This window comes from Camelus dromedarius, chromosome 34 (assembly GCF_036321535.1).
Source record: "Camelus dromedarius isolate mCamDro1 chromosome 34, mCamDro1.pat, whole genome shotgun sequence".
In the NCBI taxonomy this organism is placed as follows: Eukaryota; Metazoa; Chordata; class Mammalia; order Artiodactyla; family Camelidae; genus Camelus; species Camelus dromedarius.
In genome coordinates, this window is record NC_087469.1 from 12,660,396 (window position 1) to 12,675,171 (window position 14,776).

Here is a 14,776-nt window from a genome sequence, read left to right on the forward strand (position 1 = left end):
TTGTCAGTGATTCCATAGCATAATCTTCTTCTCATTATGCTAAACTTTAAAGCTTCTAAAGTTTGCCCAGTCTTTAAGCTCATGACTTATTCTTTAAAGTGGCAATTGACTTTGTCCACCATTTTCCCCAGGTTCAAATGTCTAAGGGCTAATTGCCAATTATATTCAAATTCTTTCTTCACCATTTTCCAACATATATTTCTTTCATCTTACTCCTATCTTTTAAAAAAGGATATAAGTTAATTTGCCCTAATAGCGATATAATGATAAGTATAACTTGTTTACTGAATCATAGTCAGTAGATAGAATGATGTGTTCCTTTTAAATCATAGTCTATACGTGAAGCATGTGCAGGTCTTTCTGTCAGTACAGGTTATATGTTCCCTGATGGGCGAGAATTATGCTTTGTACTCACTGTTCATCTTCATGGTAATTAGCCCAACATACCGTAAGGGCTCAGTAAATACATGGGAAATGAAAAATGTCCATCTTCCGTCACCTCCAAACTTTATTCTCTTGAGTATGATTTGAAGTGTATGTGGAGGAAATGGTATTTCTAGTGCAGTGGTTTGAAAGCCTGGCTAGATGTTAGGTTCACCTGAGGAAAAACCAGTGTGATTCTCAGCTGCACCCAGACCAATGTCCACCTCTGGGTGAGAGGCTGACCCTGAGGATCTTTTTTTTCTTAAAGACCCTCAAGTGATTCTCATGTGGAGCCAGATTTGAGCAGCACTGTTCCAGACTAGAGCAGTGGTTCGCATCCTTGGCTTCAGATTGGAATCACCTGGAAAATGAAAAGAGTATTGGTTCCCTGGCCTGCAACCCTGAAATTCTAATTCATCTGGGGTTCACTGTAAACATGGGGTGCTTTCAAAGCTCCCCAGCTGATCCTACTGCTTCGCCAAGACCGAGAATCACTCATCTAGCACGGTGGTTCTCAAACATGAGAGGCATCAGAATCGTCTGGGGGGCTTATCAAAACAGACAGCTGGACCCAACCCAAGGCTTTCTGACTCCATAGGTGTAGGGTGGAGCCCATGGACCTGAATTTTCTACATGGTTCCAGGCCCACACTTTGAGAATCATTCATCTTCTTTTTTTAACTTTAAATTATGAACTCCCCCAGGATCATGTTAAAAATGCAGATTTCGATCCATTAGGTCTGCAATAAGACTCAAAAGTGTGCATTTCAACAAGCTCCCATGTGATGCCAAGGCTGCTGGCCCTTGGACCACAAAGCAAGAACAGGAAGGGTTTTTCAGAAACCTACAGTAAAGACTGTGTAAGTCAGTACTCACAGACCACTGGTGTTTGCAATGGCTGATAGGATTATTGTGCTGATCTGGGGGTGGGAGGTAAGACGTCACGGGGGCAGGTTTGGAGGCTGTTTTAGATTAAGCAGCATCCATCTGGAAGATTTTCGTATTTGAAAATCCGTTTTCTCCTACTAATTTCTTTCAAAGAGATGACAAATGTCTTACAACTAGAAATACTGAAAGGATAAATGACCTCTGTTGTTCAGTAAATGAGTAAATGTCAAATTACCATTACACAGCCAAGAAAGCCCAGCTTTTTAATACACAATTTTGTTGCAAGCATCTACGCCCAGGTGAATCAGACAGGGACTTAAGCAGTGTATTGTATTCGGGACAATTTGAAAGTAATTCTAAGAAGTTCACAATGTCACAGTAAAAATGCCAACCTTTTTAAAAAAAAAAATAAAACTTGAAAAGCTGATTATTAAGTTCACATAAAAAACCCAGCAAGAATCATAAAGAAAGCCCTGGAAATTAAGAGTCATGAGAGAGTCTAGCCTTACTAGATAGTATTGTATATTTTAAGCCTCAATAATTAAGTAGTAGGGTAATATTTAATGTATATACAGATAGGAAAATGAAAGAACAGAATAGAAAGTCTAGAAATAGAGCAAAATTAGTGTGAGAATATATGATCTGATATTATGATTTGATAAAGGCAGGACCTCAAATCAATTAGGATATGATGAGTGATTCAATAAAACAACTGGCTAGACATTTGGGGGGGAAGTTAAGTCCATATCTCATATCATATAACACGATACATTCCAATAGATCAAATATTTAATTTTTAGAAATTAAACCAGAAAAAAACCAGGAAAATTTTCCTGTAACCTTGAAATTATTCAAAATCCAGAATCTACAAAAGACTGATAAATTTGACTACAGCTGACCCTTGAACGACATGGGTTTGATCTGGACAGGCCCACTTATTTGCAAATTTTTAAAAATAAATACATATAATGGTACTATACAGTCTTCAGCTGATTGAACTCACAGATGCAGAACTGCAGATTTGGAAGGCCAATGATAAAGTGACACATGGATTTTCAACTGCATGGAGGGTCAGCACCCCTCACCCCCACTTTGTTCAAGGGTCCACTGTACATAAATATCAAAAGCTTCTACAAGAAAAAAAAAGCATAAAAAAGTCAAAATATAAAGAACTAGAAAAAAATTCTAATTTATAACACAGACAAAACACTGATAGCATTAATATATAAAGAGCTCTTAGAAATCAATGAGAAAAAGACCAATATCCTAATATAAAAATTCACAGAAGATATGAATAGATCATTCACAGAAAAGTTAATGCATATGGCTATTAAACATATGAAAAGATATCCAACCTTGGCCATTTTAAGAGAAATGCAAATTAATACTACATTGGTATTCTATTTTTCATCTATAATTAAGCCAACAAAATGCCCAAAGTTTGATGAACCTATGGGCAAAAAAGTCCAGTAAAGCTGGTGAAAGAATAAATTGGAATAACTAGTATGGGGGACAGTTTGTTAATATCTACTTAAAACACAGATACTACATACATTCCTTGAGAAAATATAATGCATAATAGCCAAGAGTATAGGCTTTGGAGCCAGGCTGATTGACACTGCCACCTGCAAGCTGTCTGACCTTGGACAGGTTGCTTAACCTCTCTGTGCTTCAGTTTCTTCATCTTTAAAATGGAGATAATAATAGTACCTTCCTCATTGGATTATTAAGATTAAATGAGTTAATATATGTAGAGTGCTTAAATGAATGCCTGGCTTATAGCAAGCACTATATAAGTGTGAGTTATTATTATTTTTTAAAATTTGACCCAACACCTTCCCCTCCCAGGAATGTATCTTAGTTATATGTGTACAGCTTGGAAATGACCCTTGAACAAAGTCACCCATTTCATCCCTATTTATACTAGCAAAAGATGAGAAAGTACCCAGCTGTCTACCATTTGGGGAATCTTAAATTACAGTACATCCATATAACAGAGTACACTGTAGCTGTTAAAAAAAAAAAAATGAGATGTTCCCCATGAACCATTATGGACAACCTATCAGAATTTGTTATTACTAAGAGAGAAGTAAAGGTGTAGAAAAGTATATACGGTACAAAAAAAAAAAAAGTGGAGAGGAATAAAAAATTAACATATCGTATTTTCTTGGTATACATAAAAAACAGAAAGGATGAACAGGTGGTTCATTGTAGAGGGGAAACAGGGTAGGAGCATAGGTTTCCACTTTATACCTTTTCATATCTCTTTGTTTTTGAACCATGCCTGTGTATTTACAATATACAGCATTTTGTAGGAGCTCTTGTAACTTTACACCCCGATTGCTCAGTCACCTAAGTTGCACTTTTGCTTGTATATAATGGCTCAGAGTAGAACCACTGATTTTTAAATTCACTTGCTCCACAATCTTTTCACCATTTTTCATAGATCTGTTAATCTTACATTAAAACATGCTGGAAAAATTACCTTTGAATACATTATAAGCTCTTAGTCACTTGTGTGGGGTAAGGGACTGATATAAAAACCATCACACACTAGAGGGCACCTAAGTATCACAGTCGGCCAATAAATTCACTGGCGAATATTCGGTGCTTGCTTTTATTCGTGATTTGTTTAGTAGCCAGAATTATTTGTCTGAAACTCACTGGAATGTGAGTCAATTCATGATCTGCCATTAAAGGAAATTGTCTCTTGGAAAATGAGCTACCTTTCAGCTTGATTCTAATGTGACTTTGAAGACTGATGAAGGTGAAATTTAGTACGGGCTCTGAAAAGAGCAGTAAGTCCTTTATACATGTCATTCTTTTCTTGTAGTTTCTTAGAAAGAAATCAACAGATGCTTTGCAATGTGAATATGGAAAGGTATTCGATCACCTGTAGACTTCAAGGCAATATAAAGCCCTACAGAGAATCCACTGCCCTTCTGAGGATCAGCACATCTTTAAGGCTGTTACTGAGCCAGCAGATCAGCCAACAAGTATTTGTTGAGTACCAACTATATGCTGGGTCCTCTCCTCTGTGCTAGGGAGGTAACAGAAAATAAGAGGTGCAGAGCCTAGTCTTGAAGGAACTCTCATCCAGTCATGTGATGGGCAGAAAACACGTAACAACATAATTTCAGGCACAGAGAAGCACCTCCAGGGAGACTGAATCAACCTCACTTAAAGTAATGAGGAGGATGTCACTGGTATGTTTAGCTAGGTGCTTGGGGAAGGGCTCTCGGAGACGAGAATGGGTAAGAAAGAGACTATGTAAGCTCTGGGGGAAGGGCTTGGGTTGGCCCCAGCCTTGGTAGCAGCGTTCTCGCCTGGGGGCAACACGATATAGTGGGAAGAAAGATGAAACCAAAACAAAACACTGTTTGGATTAAAGCCTGGCTCTTCAGTGTGCTGGGTGGTACCACTAACTAGATGTCTGAGCAACTGACTGTTTGAGCCTTGTCTTCTGCATCTATTATACGGGGTCAGTTTCTGCCTGGGAGGGTTACTGGAAGAATTTATACAAAGCTCCTGACATGTCGCAGACACTCAGTGAAGGGAAGCTGTTATTGACTGATCTTTTTTCTTTTTTCAATTTTGCCCTCCGTAATCACAAGAGCACTTACTTATGACTGTATAATTTAAATTAAACTTTATGGTTTTTCAATATAAAACATTTGTTAAGGCAGCTTTCTTGTATGCCCTACTCAGCACTTACACTGCTAAACTACCAATTCGTATGATCTGCAGAGTGACACTTCATTAATTTCACATTACTGAAGAGGGATCCGTGAAACGAAAACTTTCCCCATAACCGAAGCACGCCCTTTCGAAAAACTAGGTCTTTAACTTAACTAATCTTGTCGACGGATAGCTTTCCAAAATGTGCCGGGTGTACCTGATTAATTCTGAGCCGTCCTGCCCAGGCCATACTGCACCATTCTGCCATAAAGCCGAGAGCCACGGTGGTGGGAACCACCCTTTGCCTTTTTACCAAATGCCCCCCAAATGCTACGACTCTGTGGTCACTTTTGCTGCTGTCAGTGTATCTGCTCTTCCGGAGCTCCTGGCCAGGTGGGAAGCAGACCTGTCAACAGTCAGGACCATGTGATAACTGCTGTCCCCGAGACATGCGCAGCCCCAGAGGAACCCAGAAGAAAAAAGGCGCAAGCCTGTCGACGGAAGTCTGAGAGGGCGTCACAGAAGACGCAGTGGCAATCACTGAACTGATTCTTTAAAGAGAAGTAGAAGGTAACAGGTGGGGTTGCCACAAAGGTGCTGCAGGCAGAGGGGGCACGTGGGATGCCCTGAGGGCCAGAAAGGACACTGTTTAAGCAGAGGCCTGCGGGTACAGTAGGAACCACCAGGGTGCTGGGCAGGACCTGGTGGCTGGTTAGTTAATCCAATAAAGCGGTTAAAGCAGATTTGACAAATGATGACCTTATATGTTTCATTCTAACTTAAAGTTTATAAATATACACTGATGCACTAACCTTTCATTGAGGGGCCCGGCCTTTCTGTCAGTGCAGAGTCCCTGGGTTGGAGCTCTGCGTTGGCTTTCTCACGTCAGTTTGAAAGATCTGTGATTCCCACTTCTGATGCCTTGAAAGCAAAGTGAAAACTTACAAAGCGTTTGGAAACCATCTAAGAACATAGTCTTTCTAGATTTTTGTGACTGTTTCTCCTAATCTTTCACAGCAGCCCCCTCCCCAGCTGTTACTCTGCCATTTGCTTGATTGGGTCATTCTAAATTATTTTAACTTAGTTTTCAAGAAAACAACTCTGTTCATATTCAAATTTCTCCAGATTATCTAATCTTTAAACAAAGTTCATAGTTTTAACATCACGTGCGGCAGGAATAGACAGGTTTGGGAACACACTCCTGGTAAACATACAACTCGACTAGTGGAAGGAGACTTGCCGAGGCACGCCACCGAGCAGCCGGCCAGCCTGCGCGTTCGGCGGTGGGCGTCAGTCCATCTCAAGGAAGGACTGGAGTGTTGCTTAATCCAGGGAGTCAGGAGAAGGTGGGTACGTCCGTGCTGAGTCTGACTAGGTTGTGAGGGTGGGAGTGTGGGTATTCAGGCGAGAAACAGGCAGGGTCCTTTCATGCAGACCCTTGTATGTCAGTTTAAAGTGGGGGCCCTCAGAATATGGTCCCTGGACCACCAGTGTCAGAATCACCTGGGAACTCATTAGAAATACAAATCCTTGGGCCCCAAATCACATTCCCAGATCTCCCGAATCAGAAACTCTGGGATGAGGCCTTTAAATCTTCTGTAACACGCCCTCCTGTGATTCTGATAACCGCGCAGGCTTTAGAACTGCCGCGAGAAGGGGTCAGGCCGTTCCTCTACACGACAGGGAGTCACTGAAGGACCCTAGTAACGGAGCAGCCTGAATTGTGGCCGTCTTGGTTGTGTTACGGAGAGTCCAGGCTGCTAGCTCAGCTCACCCATATTCATACAGTTTCCATGAGACATTCCAAAAAATCTCTTTTGCATTCTTGAAAATGGTTAATTGCTTCCTTCATTTGCCTATAATTAGTACGAGCTTACTGTGCATCAGGCATTGTCCTGAGTACCTGGAATACATCCGTGAACAAAACAGACAAAAATCTCAGCCCTCGTGGGGCTAACGTTCTATTAGGAGGAGACGAATAACAGACAAAACTGACGACCAGTGTGTCAATCAGCGATGTAAGTGCTGAGCAGAGAAAGGAGGCCACGCAGAAGGATCGGGGGTGCTGGGCGGCGGGGGGATTACAATAAATAGGTCAGGAAGGAGGTGAGAGAGGGCTCCATGCAAATATTTGAGGAAAGCTTTCCTAGAAGAGGGAAGGACCGACACAGAGGGCTGAGGAGCTGGGGCCGAGCCAGCGAGGACAGAGCGGAAGATGGGATCCTAGTTTCCACGGTGTTCTGCTGACATTCAGCCACCTGGCTTCAATATAAACCACAAATCTAGCCAGAGAGACAACAGATCATATGTGTTCTGGTGTAAATAGAGCGTTCAGTGAGCAATGCAGACTGATGTTCTCGCTCAGTACTATATACTGAGCACATCTGTGCCCGAGCCACCACGTAGCCAGTGTGAGTAGGGCCCCTGATGCTGTCCAGCCCGGCACAGAGTCCCTCCTTTTCCTGTCTAGAGGGGAGAGAAGCATAACGACCAGGGTGATGCTCATCACCCAAGGGAAAGTACAGGGTACGAAGGCCGCCAGCTCAGGTGCATCTGCTGTAACCTCCTCAGGGGTGTCAGGGAGGGCTTCCTGGAGGAAGTTCTTTCACCCAAGACTAGAACAATAAATGAGATTGGGTCAGAATGAGTGAAGTGAAGAGGAGCTTTCAGGCAAAGAATGACGGCCTGTGCACAGCCCTAGAGATAACGGTGCACGTGGCCCAAAGCAGACCTGAAAAAGGGCACATGGGAGAGAGCAGGGAGTGGAGGCCGAGGAGCCGAGGGCTCAGGTTTACAGACCCTAAAAGGTTAAGGGCAACGGAAAAACACTGAACGGCTGTCACATAGGTGACTGGCATAATTCGTGTGGGGGTGTTAAAAGCTCAAGTATCTTATCCAGAAAGTGTATGTAAAAAATTATATATCCAGAGGTCCCGGTGTCATCAAATTCTTCTGGACTCCGTACCTGCTAAATACATCATCGAGTTTTCTGTAGGGGTGGAGCGGGTGGCCGACAGCAGAGCCAACACATTTCATGTGTTTTGTCTCTAAATAGCTGAATACTTAATACATATCCCCAGACAGTTCGCACAGCTGTACGCAGTGCCTGTGTGGCAGCCTGACAGCGGCAGGCTGTTTGTATTGTCAGGCCCACACCTCTTGTACTGGCCGTGTGTAAATGCTGGCGTCGGTGCTGGTGTAAGCAGGTGTAAACCAATACAGAGCAAAACGTATCAGAAATAGGAGAGTTAATACTATTAAGACCACTTACTAGCCAAGCGAACAAAGAAATGCTCACCGAATCCACTGATTATGCCCCAAAGAGAGGGATTAAATACCACATGCACTGGAATGATGGAAAGCGAATAGCACATTTAGAAACATAGGACCCTCTGGCCTATTTTAATTTGGATACGTGCTACTTGTTAACACCATCAAGGAATGAGACTTAACAAGGAACCTAATAAATTAATGTGAGGCTCCCCACAACATCTAAACATCGGGTTATTAATAAAAATATCATATAAAGGGGGAAAAAGGGACCCAAACCTCCAGTGACTGCAGGGCTTCATGGTACACATGCTACTTAAACGTGTTTCGACGTATGTTTCTACAGATACGCACTAATTCACATACAGCTCTTGGTAAAGCATCAACTTTTTCTGTGGCGCTGACTCTCTTAAAGCCTGATGAGTTTCTTTGAGAGAAAAGGAGCAGCTCAATCTAGCTCCGCGGTGCTCCGTGCCAGTTGCTTTCCTCCATACAAACCCTCACTTCAAAGCCGGGAACATAATGTACAATTTTTTAATGGCTCTAGACCCAGGCACTCAGGCGCTCTGCTCTGCGCCTTACCTCAGTGTAAACACCTCATCAAGACGGCCCGCACTCCAACAATAGCAGCTAAATGCAATTCGAGAACCACAAGCCTTTGAAGTCCGCCCAGCAAAGGCCGGTTTTCCAGTCTGGGATAATGACGCGCCGTGATTGCTGTCTTTGTTGTGTCTTTTCGGTAGAGAAGCAATTATAGGCCCCAATTTAACAGAATAGACATTACACAGCTTATGATGCTCAAAATGCAATTTCATTTGATCATTTTCTCGATTTGATTGGTATTAATAGAATGGTTCACCAATGGGGGAAAAAAAAAGGAATAGCTGGCAGAGGTTGTGTCCCATTTCACTTTCAAAGAGATAATGTAGAAGTATGTTTCACTCACCCGGGGCCTCACCGCGGGTGATTCAGACACTGAGTTCCACCAACACAGCCTGTGGATGGAAACACTGTGCATCCTGCATTCTCTAGGGAAGGAAGTGAGGGATGGTGTATTCTCCCTCTGTAAACTTTTTATCAGAGCTATATAAGGAACCCCATCACTGTTAATCAAACAATTAATATCACTCGTGAAAAACGAATTCACAGAACGAAGGCTCCTTCACAAAAGCCAGGGAATCAAACCTTCTAATGGCATATCTAGGAATCAACCTGACTTCTCTTCTGCCAGGCTCCAGACAGCAGCTTGTCCAAGACACTGTGTGTTTGAGGTTTGAAAAAATGATTATTTCCTCTCCTGCTTAAGCAGCCTATTTAGATCTTTTTTTTTTTTCTTTCCTGTCCTGACCTTCATTTCTCCTTCAGGACAGAACTGATTTTTCTTTTAAATGAATTGTGTTCCTGTTTAACATCATGGCAATAAGGGATTGAAGCCTTTGAGAAAATGATGAGAAAAATTGTAAAACCTAATACTTTTGTAGTCATCCAGGGTTTCTCGAACCAGTGAGGGGCTGAGAGATGGAAACATTAGAAGAATCATTCCTTGACCTTGATAGCACTGGTAGCTCCACACTTTCCATTCCAGCACAACTTAAATTGTTCCACAGTGTTGTGAAGTTTTCCATTTGCCAAGTAGGTAATCACTCAAAACCCGCTGATTACTTACATTTGTAATCCAAAAATTCCATGATCCAACAGTACATTTTGTTCCTTGTCTTAGCGGGGACAACTCAAACGTGAAAAAGGTTTATTTTCATTTTTTTCCCATTTTCAGGTCAACCTGTAGGCATTGAAACTTTCACACTGTCTATTTGCCTCATCTGTGCATATGAGTATGGTAATTGTGATAGGTGGGCATTCAGGTAGAGACAGGGTTTAGGGTTACACCCAAAACAAAAGAAACAAAATGTCTTTCCTGTGCCAGAGAAGCCACACTGAGTGGTAAGGGCTGAGGTTGTCTTCATCGTCAAGTGCCTGCTTCCTACTTTAACAAGTATTCTTGCCTCTTTCTGTATTGACTACTAGCCTGAGTAAGTCCGAAATGAACGCAGCAGCAGAGGGAGAATCTAAACGCAACCATGACTGAGTGTGAATCCCATGTTCTTTCCAGGGTTACACCTTGGTGGTTCTCACACTACACATCTCACAAGGAGAAATTTAATAAAACAAGTATAAAATCCTGAATCTAAATGTTTTAATTAAGTACATCAGTTTAGAAAGAAGGAGACCAGCCTTTGCCCGTGAAAAAGCAGAGTGGCCACAGGACCTCAATCTGAATAACCTGTCCCGGAAGGAATAATAAAAACATCTTGAGAGAGTTCCTCTAAGAAGAGAAGGCTTAGGGAAGACATCTTAGTCAGCTTCTACCAGGTTAGGGCCGTTTTCCTGAAAGATGAATTGGCTTATTCTATGTCACTTCAAAGGGCAGAAGGATAGAAACGACAGGCAGACGTGTCTCTGCTCTTATAAAGGAGAGCCCTATAGCATGTAGGTTTCTCGAGGATGGAAAATATTGTTCATCATTGATGAAAGAGAGATTCAGAGAGCTAACATTTCACTCCAGGGAGTGGTTGGAAGGACCAGGTCTCCCCCAGAAAGAGACTTCACAAGCCACCTGCGTCCTTCTCTCTTCCTGAGTCCATAGGAGACCTTGAAACCTTTACGAATACTGACAAGCAGGTAACTCTGGCCTGGAGAAGGGGCATGTGATTAGGCAGTGAGTGGATGAACATCTACCAGGGATGGTGCAGAAGTATTAGAAGCTGTACTGGACAACCTCCAAGATCTTCTCCAACATTAAGATCATATAACTTTGTTTGCTTTCTGAAATGCTCCCCTGTGGTGAGAATTCTACATAGCACAGAGACAATCTAATGCCTTGATTTAAAACAGGTAGCCCGTGGAGGCAGTGAGGGCCTCCAAAACTTGGGAACCTAAAGCCCATGAATAATTTGGGGACCTCAATCCCACACAGCTCCCTTCAACATGGGCTGCAAACCTGTATGCTGATTAGACCCACCTGGGGAGCTTTTAAAGTATGAGACCAATATCTGGGGCCACCCCTACCCCTGAGTTTCTGATTTAATTGGTCTGGGATGGGACCAGAGCATTAATATTTCTAAAAGCTTCGTAGATTATTCTAATATCTAACTAAAGTTGAGAACCTCTCATCTACATCATTCTAATTCATTGGGTGCCAAAACTACAAATTCTGCAAGTCAAAGATGACATTTCTAATAAGTGAACGAGTTTAGCAAAATTGTTAAGGGTACAGTCTCTGGAGTTAGACTGCCTGGTTCCTCTGCTTACTGGCTGTTGATTCTGAGCAAGTTACTTAACCTCTCTGTTCCCTAGTTTTCTCATGTGCAAAAAGGGGATAATAATAGATACACACCTGGTAAGATTGTTGTGCGGACTAACTAATGTGTTACTTACTAAGTAGCTCAGCACAGCCAGCTCCTGGCATGCCACGAGTGTGCACTGTCTATTAAATAGCTACCTCTGTTGTTCTTCTCATCATCTTGGAGGGTAGGATTATTTCGTTATTTCATTAGGCACAAACATCAGTTGCAGCATCTAGCTTAAATAACTTCTAAAATCAGGTCCCCTGAGTACGTATTGAGCGTTTAAAGTAATTAGTAGTTTGACCTCAAAGCACCAATTCTCACATCATCTGTGCAAGAGAACACACTGTTAATTCCTGTTTTCCTTGGGAACAATCCAGGTCCCTGAGGACTGAAAGGAATCCTTGAAGTGAACAATAAATAAAATGCAGCCCTGCAGGACATTTTTCTAGAGTGCACAGACTTGAGCCCCATGGCTCGAAGACTGAAATGAATCCGCTTACCACGCTGTATATGTTTTACCCTCAGATATCCTACCCCGTCCAAGTAACTGATGAGGAGGTGTCTACTCAGAACGCCAGAGAGATCGGGAATGCCGCCGTCGACCCTGAAGACAAATGGCATCAAAAGGCCCAACAGCTAAAGGTCACCTGCTAGACTGAATTTTAAGTGTGTGTCAGGGGTTACTGCTGAATCTAAGTGATGTTTGTGCCTGACTGCTTATCACTTAAGGGTTCATTCTTATGCCTGAGAATAGCTACCCAGCTCCTTCTAGCTAAGAGTGACTTCTGTCCACCCAGGACACGACTTCTTAGCCCACCAAGCCTACGCACTTTTCCAAGGTCCTCTTTCCTAAAGGAAGATCATCCTCTCACTCTGCAAACATTCAGAAGAATGGCATGGAGAAAATGCAGAGGCAAAAAAAAATCACACTTCCAAAATGCTGAACAGCTCTGTGCTGCTCCCCAAGCCTGCTTCCTTTTGGAGCTGTTGTCAGTCACATGGTATCCGAGGTGATGGGGACATCAGCCACTGCCTCTGTTTCTTTTGTACCAACTACACTATAAGCAACTTGAACCTCGCATTGGTTGTCTCTCTACACCTCCTAGCAAACGCTTTGCCCAGAGCTGATGCTCAGCATTTAATGGGTGATTAAGGCAGTATTTAAAGGTCATTGAGTGAATCTCCCAGTAAAAATGGGCCTCATTTCAAGAAATCTTTTTTGAAAAAAAAAAAAAAACTTTTTTGAAAGATTTACTTTCACAGTATCTACATATTCCTTAGTAAACCTACTTTAACAATGAATAACTCTTACTAATAAGAGAATTTCTTTATGTGAAATTAAAATAATTCATACAACAAATATTTATTGAGTACCTACTATATTACAGGTACCAGGTTTTAGGTGCCTGGCCCCAAAGACGTGTTTAAAAAAAAAAAAAAAAAACTCTTGAGAAAAATAAATACAACTTGATGAAAGATCTTTTTAAAAAAAAAAAAATGGTTTGTACCCTTGGGGAGCTCAAAACTTTAGTGGTAGTGGGTGGATAGTTATGTAATCATTATAATGCCATGATATGAAGGTAGGTGTAAAATACAGTGTAACTAAAAGATTCTAGCACCTAATTCTGCCCTTAAAAGACAGGAAAAGCCTCCTGAAGAGAGACAGCATTTGAGCTGACCCTAGAAAGATGAAGCACAGTATGCCAAGCAGACAAATGGGAGCAAGAGAACATAGTATATCCTGAGTATTGCCTATAGTTCAGTAACTGAAGGGGGAAGTGTGAGGGAGGGGAGTGGTAAGACATGGGGCTGGGCAGGTTAGCTAGCGGCCGGGGAAAGGCTTTCTGTATCCATCAAAAGATTTTAGATTTTATCCTACGGAGAGCAGGACGCCACTGGCAAATTTTAAGCAGGTTAATGACATCACGGGTCTTGCACATTGGAAAATCCCCTCCAGCCCAGGTCTGAAGAATAGACTGGAAAGGAATAAGATGGCAGAGACAGCGAGGTCAGTCAGGTGACTTTGGCTGTCATTTCTGCAGGAGATGATGTGAGAACTGGAAGGGTGGCAGCATTCATTCTGTGGGTCACACACTCCACATACCATCAGCCCACTTTTCAGTACAGCAGATGTATTGTATGGATTAAGCTCCTTGCAGGTCAGGACAGTACTCGCTCCCCCTCAGCCCTTGCCTTGAGATGGTCAGGAAGTGGAATTAACAAATTTAGCAATTGCTTCAATACAAGGTAAACATGGCAGAGAGAAACAGAACAGTTTCTAAGTGTCTGATTAGCAGAACCAACACCACAGAGGAAGAAAAGGAGAGCTTTGGTGCTGGGAATGAAAGAGGAGAGGGCGGGAGGCCGAGGGTGGCCTGATGTTGAGTTTAGAGGTGCCTAGGAGCGTCAAGGAGGACCTAGAACTCAGGAGAGACATCTGAGTTAGCCCATGTGCATTTGCATCAGAAGAATTCCCTGGTGGGTCACAGCTGTGGGAATTGCTGATCTGGCCCAGGAATTGTAGGTGGTGGGAGAAGAGAGGAGGGTCAAGACGAGGGTCCTGTAGAGGATGGTAAGGATGCTAAGGGTGAGCAGAAGTAGAGAAGAAAATGTAAGAGACTACGAAGGGATTGCTGGAGAGACAGAAAGCTGACCGGAATAAAACAGTGCCATAAAACCTGAGATATGACAATTTCAAGAAAGAGAAATCACTGAACGGAGTCAAACTCCGTACCACACAGAATATAGTACAAAGGTACCATGAGAATGGAATGATGCACACAAACTCACATATTCAAGTCTCAGATGATTCAGACAAATTCAGTAATGATGATACAAACATTAATTACATAAATGATATGTATTTCTGTGTTTGTCTACATATGGACAGAGAGATGCAAAAAGAGAGAGAATAATGAAATGTGGCAAAATATTAAAAGGTGGTGAATCAGTGAGCCTATTTGGGATTTCTGTGCTGTTCTTGCCATTTTTCTGAAAGTTTGAAGTAGCTGTGTAGGTTTCAAAAAAGTGGGAATTTAAAGAAAATGGTTACCACAGGATTTAGCAAGTAAGAGGTCCCCGGTGGGCTGAGCCAAGCAGTTTCAGGGGCATCATTAGAGTACGTGCTCTCCTGCAGGGCAGAACAAGAGACGGGACGTGAAGCCCAGCCTC

The 14,776-nt window shown here is 42.4% G+C and overlaps 1 protein-coding gene across 1 annotated transcript in view; it reads left to right on the forward strand.

Moving 5' to 3' along the window:
- The window catches only part of JHY (junctional cadherin complex regulator), a 48,069-nt gene that overhangs the window by 16,055 nt on the left and 17,238 nt on the right, over window positions 1-14,776 (forward strand). The window contains exon 3 of the mRNA XM_010986556.3: window positions 12,131-12,247. Within this exon, the coding sequence (XP_010984858.3) occupies window positions 12,131-12,247 (117 nt within the window). The remainder of the gene's footprint in view (window positions 1-12,130; window positions 12,248-14,776) is intronic.